Consider the following 8885-nt stretch of genomic DNA (forward strand, 5'->3'; position numbering starts at 1 on the left):
GCAAAGCCTGGTCAATCATGTTGGTTGCTAGTTTAGCATCTTAATTATTTTTTCCTTGTGCAAAGGATAACAATGTGTTGTGCCATTATCTATTTTTTTTTCAATATCATTATCTATTTCTTTTCAATAAAATTTTAGAGGAAGAAAATGGTACTCTAGTTCAAAGTAGAAAGATTTTAAAATTTACTGAACACTTACAAATTATCTACATTAGCACCCCTCTAATGACATTAGCAAGGAACTTAAACCTATAATCTATAGGTTCAATATATATATTTTTTATCACAAAATCAAACAATTTGAGTTACTATCATCTAATTCTTACATTAATTAATGTCTATAAATTTTATTTTATTTTATTTTTATTGATTTTTTATTACAAAAAATATTTATATTTAAAGTACGTTATATATTAAATATTAAATGTGAATATCTATTTTATTAAAAATTTAAATATAAATTTCCATTTTATGGGATTTAGTTTATTTAAACCCAAGACATGTTAGTATTCTATAAATTTTTTATAGTATGCATTAATGTTTTTGGGCCCTCAAGAATCATTGCAAACTCTGACACTAGTTAAAATATAATGTATAAAGTGATTGGTGCACTTTATTTAGTATTTTTTTTTTATTGAAGTGTTGATTTGGAGAAATTAAAGATATATCAACATTAAAAATTTTATAAAATAGTCATTAAACCTTAACTCATATGTTTAAAACTTCACAATTATCTAAAAATTTTGTAATATTTATTATTTGGTCTATAAAAACATTTTAAATAATAAAATAAATTCGGGTAGAACCCAGCATACAATATAAGAATATATTTAGATGGTCTTCGAACTCCTATGGTTGTGTAAATGTTACTGTTCAGCGTTCTAGAATGGCGTCTAGAGAGTGCAATATTGTCCAAGCTAAATAATAGCACTGGTACAAGATCAGTACTCCCTTTCAAAAAAAAATAATAATAATTGTGAACGTAAATTACTTAGATCAATTAAAATAAGCTATGTATATTCTACTAAGTTGTAAACTACTTAAATCAATTAAAATAAGCTATGTATATTCTATTAAGTTATATTAAATCTAAAGTTCGAGAAGAACAAAAATAATAGAGTTACGTGCTTGCTTGCTTTTAAATAATTGTACGATCATATTTTTTTAAATAATAAAATTTAAGTACATTTTCTTTTATGTTTTTCGTATGACTTATGATTTAACTAACTATAATTTTTACAAATTTATAATTATATTAAAATTTATTACAATTAAAAAATATTTTAAATTGAAAACAATAAAGAAACACTTAAAAGATATATATTTAAAAATTTCACTAAAATTTATCTTTTGGTTTTAATTTGACTAATGTAAAGTCGAAAACTAGATATTCAACCCAAAGAGTACACATATATTGAATATATTGGCGTAGCCCGTGGTCCTTTGACGTTTGAATGCTTCCAACTCAATTTTTGACCCATTCAAAAAATTCTTCACATCGACATGTATTTTTTAAAGAGCAAAACGTCATTATTTCAAGTCTTACTTCAATAAGTAATTATCAATTTTATTAAATTATTTAAAGTAGAATTTATTATATATTTTAAGATAAAAAAATATAAATTAAAACATCATCAAATTACAGATTATTAATAATTTCGATGATAAACATAAACGTACAGATAACACGATAAAATATTAAAAAGAATCATATTATATTACTGTTAATATTTTTTTAATATTTTATTTATCACTTCTAATTTTCAAGTTAATAAACTAAGAATCCACACACATATGACGTATGTTTGCATGTATATAGTATTTTAATCATAAAAAAATACTAAATTTACCCTTAACATTAGATTTTTTTTATATATATACATGTATATCTTTCATTATTAAATTTACCTCTCTTTCAAGTTTTTCTTATATTTTTTTATTTATAAAAATTGATTATCACTGCAAAATTGACTGTTAAATATATTTCCATGATACTTCTAAATTTTAATTTATACATGTTGTTTTGTTATAAGAATATAGTCATATACATTTTTTTATTGAATTATGGTATCTTTCATTGGAAACATATACCCTTCTAAAATCAAATCTCTATTCACAAACACTTATAAATAATAAATATGGTTCTATCTATCAATCTTACAACACAATATGAGCAACTTCACATATATCACCACATACTCTCTCTTTTCGTCTCATTTAAATTGTCTATAATTTTTTAAAAATGATTAATTTTATAGATTTTAATAATAAAATAAAATTCAATTACTTAAATATTTTTATTAATTACATTTAATTAAAAAATTTAATAAATTAAAATATAATAAATAGACTTATATTAATAAAAAAATTAATTAATATTATAATAATATTATAAAATAATAAATAATTTAAAAAAAATTACAAATGAAACATTGAATATGAGCCGGGGGAGTAGTTAAAATAGATACTATAAATAAAATTAATTTATACTTTTTACAGGGGCACACAACATTTTTTAAGCAAGGATTTTGATTTTAAATACACATTGAAAATTGACTGGTATTGGAGGAGAGAGAAAGAAGAAAAATCATATTAAATTAAAGAATTATATGATTTTAGATATTTTCTTTAAAAAATTATAAATAATATTAATTAAATAGTAGTATTATCCAAATTCATGTCGCAATCATATGTGAAGAAAAAAGGGGCCAAACGACCTGGTATTACTCAACATCTTCATCTAATGGGCTATCTAAACAATACAATGTTGACCCAAAAAAATAACAATACATTTTAATTTCCTATAAATACAAGACTCAACTACATTCATAAGCCACACAAACAAGCTAGCTACTTGTTAATAATATCTTATTTCTCACACTAGCAATATTCTTAATTCATCATCATGGGTGTTTTCAGTTTTGAGGATGAGGCCACCTCAATTGTAGCTCCTGCTACTCTCTACAAAGCTCTAGTTACAGATGCTGACAACCTTACTCCAAAGGTTATTGATGCCATTAAGAGTGTTGAAATTGTTGAAGGAAATGGTGGCCCTGGAACCATCAAGAAATTCACTTTCGTCGAAGGTATCTATATGTTTCATATGTGTGTTACTTGAATATGATTTTATATATAAAAAAAGACACATTAAATAGTGTTCTAAATATATTGTTTATAATGTATGATATGATTATCGGTTTGTAACGAGAAATAATTGATCAGCAACTAAATATTCGTTAGAAATCAAATGTATAACAAAATTGATTTATGACTTTGTATCACTATATATGATTAGGTGGTCTAAAATATTATTTATAAAGATATACAAGAGAATGTTTAAGACACTACTTATGTTTTAACATATTTGAAGTTTTCAATGTTTGAAGGAGGTTTTGTATTCTTTTTCTTTTATTAAATATGATTTTACTCAAAAACTAACTAAAATAGTCATTTCATTTTTAATATAATGATTTTTGAAAAAAGTTCACACACAATATAACTATCACATCTAATTTTTTTAAGAAAAAAATATTAAACAAACAGATCCTAAATGGTTTGAGTGTGAAATATTTGAAGTTTTCAATGTTTTTCTTCAAAAATTAATAAAAATACTAATTTCATTTTCAACATAAAAATCATTTTTTAATAAAATAATTAAAAAAAAACTTACACACAAATATAACTAGAAAAACATCAAAATTACTATTTTTAGAATCTTAAACTAGCGGATCCTATGTGATTTGAGAAAATATGTTTACTTTTTTTTTCTTTCTTTTAATTACAAAATATTACTTTACCACTCATTGGTGTTAGAAGACAAATAACCATTATGATGTTTGTGATGTACTAACATTAGTAGCTGTAATAACCAAAGTAATTTGTCATGATGTTTGTGATTGTGAAACAATTAATGAATGATGTGCAGAGGGAGAAACCAAGTTTGTGTTGCACAAAGTGGACGCAATAGATGATGCTAATTGGGCTTACCACTACAGCATAGTTGGAGGTGCTGGGCTTCCAGACACAGTTGAGAAGATCTCATTTGAGGCTAAATTGATTGCAGGCCCAAATGGAGGATCCATTGCAAAGTTGAGTGTGAAGTATCACACCAAAGGAGATTTTACTCCTTCTGAAGAGGAGCTCAAAAGTGGCAAAGCCAAGGGTGATGGTCTTTTCAAGGCACTTGAGGGTTATTGTTTGGCCAATCCTAATTACAATTAAGTGCTTTTATTATACCTGGTGTGTTGTTTTGTGACACATTTTATTATATTTAGTGTGCTTAATTTGGTTGCCAAATGTCATACTCTCTTCTTCTTTTCATTTTGTTGTGGAAGTGTGAGATTGTAAGTCAAGTGTGTACTTCGCTACATCAATAAATTTTAATAATAACAAATATTACAATAATAGTTTAAGAAATTTCTATTCAGTTATAAAGTGATTGGATGGTTTAGACAAAAATATCAAATGAATAATTATTGTGAGATCGAGGGAATTGTATCTCCGGAAGCAAAAATTAATGAATAACTCATAATTGAATCAAATTGTTCATTGATCACGTGGTTAACTTTTCATTGATTATGTAGTTTGCTACAAAATTATCACAACAAACAATAGTTCAAAAACTAATTAATATGGGTACTCTACTCGGTATTCATGAAGGTTTTCATTATGATGTAGTAGTTTTCTATTCACATCCCTTTTGGAAAAATGCTAACATCTATGTTAAGAGTACATGTTAAAGAACCCAAAAATTATAAAAAAAGTGTGTTGAAATTTGTTTGATTAATCTCACAAAACTTTAAAAACTATTCTTTAAATAAAAAAATTATACTATCTCGATTTCTATTTAATTTAGTTTTTGTTTTTCACTTTTATAAGAAAAATAAAAGTGGATTTAATGTGTCTATTTTTTGTGTAAATATTATTCAAAGTGTCTTGTATATATGAATATATTCAATTTGTGTAATTGAATTAATAAGAGGTATTTTTAAAAAATAACAATAAATATATTTAGTAAATTAAAAAAGAGTTTATAACGAAGGACACATTTTTTCTTCAACGAATGCTTATAATTACGAACATAACTAATACTATGTTTTTTATTCTTTAACATGTGTTCTAAAGTCATCTATTAATAACATCTTTGTGGGACTCAGATAGACTAAAGTCAAAATTATCGGTATTTATATAGTTGGATATCGATAATTGTTCGATCAAAGTCGAATTTAATATTTAGAATTATAAAACAAAAAATTAAAATTTACTTTTATTTAAACCATTCAATTAAGATTGGTCCCCAATGTCTTGATGTAGTAAATACAAGAAGGACTACTTTAGGAAATCCATTTCTAGTGTGTGGTGTGGCCGTGGCCACATGAAAGAACTCTTTGAATAGTTGAATTCTATTAGAGGATTTTGGTGGATCGCCTTTTAAATATAAATCAATACGGATAATTCTTAAAAATTATTAAAACATTTAATGATGATTGATAATATTTTTCAAAAATAATAGTTTAGGTAGATCATCTATATAAGTTATTCACTATGCATCAACAAAAATTATCGAACATTTTACTTACTTACGATAATACTTTTCAAAAATAATAGTTTATGATCATATTTGTTTCTACGAATAAGATGATAATCTAATTGATGTTGATTTAATATGAGATAAATATTTTTTATCTTATATTTTGTCAAAGTAATATTATTCAAGTTACTATTTTAATCATAAAATTGAAGACATACATTAACGGTTACGTCTAAGAGACGACATGTGAACGTTGAAGTTGAAAATATTTTTTAAAATCTATCAATGGTGGATCATGATCCATGTAATAATTTGTCATCTATCTATATACAAAGTATAGTATATTGATGCTTATATAAAAAGAAAAACAGTGTTGAAACATTTGGCCACTTAGTGATTAAACGTCATGATAAATGATTTAGTTTCTCTAAAGTGAGAAGTTGAAGAAGTGAATAGATCAATTATTGGCATTATAACCATCCATAATTGATGATAAATGTGCATAAATTAATAATTATTCATTTAGCGATCTATGATTGACATAGGCATTTTATTTCTATAGTGATTTGTTTAGTCTAGATGAGTCAAAACTTATCATAAGGACAATATTGTTGTTAGAGAAATATTATTGAAACATAAAATTTCACATAAAATAGATTACAAATATAATACTTTAACATTTTATGTAAAATAAAACATGACACCCGTTGTATTTTATAGGATATTGTATTTGTGTTCAATTTTATGAGAAATGTTAAATTCTAATAACATTATTCTTAATAATTTATTAAAAATAAACTCGGTGTCATCTCTTAATTTATTAAAATTTGATATTTTCTCTTAATAATTTCAAAATTGTCACCTAAATTAATTTTTTTAAAATGCATCAATTTATTGATTATAAAACTAAGGCACATCAAGATCCGTCAACAATTATACAGCTTAAGAGGTTAGGAACAATATCAACATAAACCTCAAATGATGTATATAGTGTATTTTTGATAATCTCCAAAACCATAAGAAAACCATTCCAACTATTGTATTTAAAATCCGCCCCCTTTGACGAATCCATCTCAACTTTTTTCTTCCAAAGACATTTTCTTCTCACCTAATATTAATATTCCAAATTTCACAAAAAAATAAATAAAAATGAATTCCAATGACAATAAACTACACCACCAAACTCACACACATTTTGAGTTCACCTACCCCCTTATGCACATGCCAAAAACAGCCAATACCTTATGATATAAATATATAACAAAGTTATAAACTAAAACACAAAAACTACATCTTCAAGTCCATTTGTGTTGATTTCATTAATTCAAAATCATCATCATGGGTGTTGTTATTCAAGAATATGCTACCCCTGCTGCTGTTCCCCCTGCTAAGCTCTTCAAAGCCATGTCAATAGATATTCATAACCTTTTCCCAAAAATTGTGCCAATTATTGACAGTGTTCAGTTGACTGAAGGAACTGGTGAAGCTGGCACCATCAAGATACTCAACATAAAAGAAGGTCAGTAATTAACTTTTAAATTCATCATCACCTTTATCTAAAAAAGTATATAAACGAGAAAGAAAAATTCAGATTTGAATTTAATTTCAACATATTATGAAATATGTCTAAGGTTACTATGTAAACAAGTTAAAAAAGTTTTTTCTCAACGTAAAATCTACTATTTTTTCAAATTTATAAATTTAATCTCTAAATAAATTTTGTCTACTTTTATTCGTTGTTTTGATTTTATAAAAGCTAAATTCAAGACTAAAAACACTTTTTTTTGTAATAATTAATAAAAAAAAGACTTAAATTAAATTATTTATTTACATAGACTAAATTTAACTTATAATTTTTTAAGAACTAAAAATTTATTTAGAGTAAGAAGTGAGGATTATATAGTAAAAATTAAATTGTCAATTAATCTAAGGGTGTTTGGATGCAAAAAGACTAGTCTCTTTCAGATTGATTATGGTTGAATCTAAATCTTAAAAATGCAGCAGTCACCGTCTAGATACTCAAAATGTCAAATTTTGATTCCATGTTATCAATGCATTCAGACATCTCTAAATCTTAAAAATGTATTTAGGCCATCAATTACCATCTAATCAAGATAGGACCATATAAAAAATGTTGAAATATTTTTAAATTATAATTTAAAATTTGATCTGATATTTAGACCATCAAATTTTAATCTAACGGTGATTGATGTCAAAATTTATGAATGTAGAATTCCTTTCGTTGTGCAGAATTCAAATCCCAAAATATCTTATTCAAAGCGTAAAACTTACAAAAATATCTTTTATTTTCAATTTCTAAAAGTCTTTGTAATTGTGTGTTCAGTTTATAAAAAAAAAACAAAAAATCAAGTAAAATTGAAATAATATATATATGTTCACATATATACCTAAAACAATTTATTTTTGTTCTCATAAAAAAAATTGATTTTTCAATTAGTGGCTATTACTTTTTTTTCCTTTTTCTTTTAAGTGAATTTTTACAACATAGTCTATAATCATGGTTGATTTAAAGGAATTGAGAAATGAATAATTTTGATGGGTGCAGGGGACCAAATCAAGCAAGTGCTGCACAGAGTGGATGAAATTGATGAAATAAAATTTATATACAATTTCAGCATAATTGGAGGCACTGGTTTAGCTGACACATTGGAAAAAGTGTCATTCAAGAGCCAATTGTTTGATGACGAAAATGGAGGAACAATTAGGAAAGTACATGTTGAGTATTTTACCAAAGGTGATTATCAACTCACTGAGGAGGAGCTCAAAGCTGGTAAAGATAAGGTTGAAGGCCTTATTAAGATTTGTGAAGGTTACCTTTTGGCTAATCCTGATTATTGAATGTGTTTCATTAAGGATTAATTAATAAAACTTTGATATGCTGCCAAATTAATAATACTCAGATCAAGTTTCTGTTTTAAGCTGAAGCCTAAGAATGAGTTATGAGTATGTTTTTGTATTTGAAGAAAATTTATGTGTTGAGCCATGGACTAGTAGTGATTGGAAGGGTTGTATTTTCTATTTTACAAGAGAAAATCTACTGCATTTCATTTATAATCAAAGTTACATTTATATTTATTTTTTTAAGCAAAACAAAGGATGAAACTAGAATTACCAAAAAAGAGAAATATTTGTTTGGAAACAGTACTTAAACATATATAAATATATTAAATAAGAGATATTTCTCAATTGGTTTTTTAAATTTGTGAGTATATATATGCTCAGATATTTTTAGAGAAGGAATGTTATCCAAATTAAATTGTTACCTTCGACAAAACGCTGAAATATATAATATATATAAAGACAATGACGAAAATCAGATCATAAAAAAATCACGT

At 25.1% G+C, this 8885-nt stretch overlaps 1 protein-coding gene across 2 annotated transcripts; it reads left to right on the forward strand.

Moving 5' to 3' along the window:
* Positions 1-2815: 2815 nt before the first annotated feature.
* LOC101499736 (disease resistance response protein DRRG49-C) lies at positions 2816-8468 on the forward strand. 2 transcript variants are annotated; one of them, XM_073366291.1, is made up of 3 exons: positions 2816-3085; positions 3925-4188; positions 8096-8468. In XM_073366291.1, the coding sequence occupies exons 1-3, from the start codon at positions 2905-2907 to the stop codon at positions 8386-8388; spliced, it is 738 nt and encodes a 245-aa protein (XP_073222392.1). In that variant the 5' UTR covers positions 2816-2904; the 3' UTR covers positions 8389-8468. The 2 variants fall into 2 exon arrangements, with proteins under 2 accessions (XP_073222392.1, NP_001351690.1); NM_001364761.1 differs by lacking the exon at positions 8096-8468 and having other exon boundaries at positions 2835-3085; positions 3925-4423.
* The last annotated feature ends 417 nt before the right edge of the window (positions 8469-8885 follow it).

The sequence above is a fragment of the Cicer arietinum genome, chromosome 1, assembly GCF_000331145.2.
Source record: "Cicer arietinum cultivar CDC Frontier isolate Library 1 chromosome 1, Cicar.CDCFrontier_v2.0, whole genome shotgun sequence".
In the NCBI taxonomy this organism is placed as follows: Eukaryota; Viridiplantae; Streptophyta; class Magnoliopsida; order Fabales; family Fabaceae; genus Cicer; species Cicer arietinum.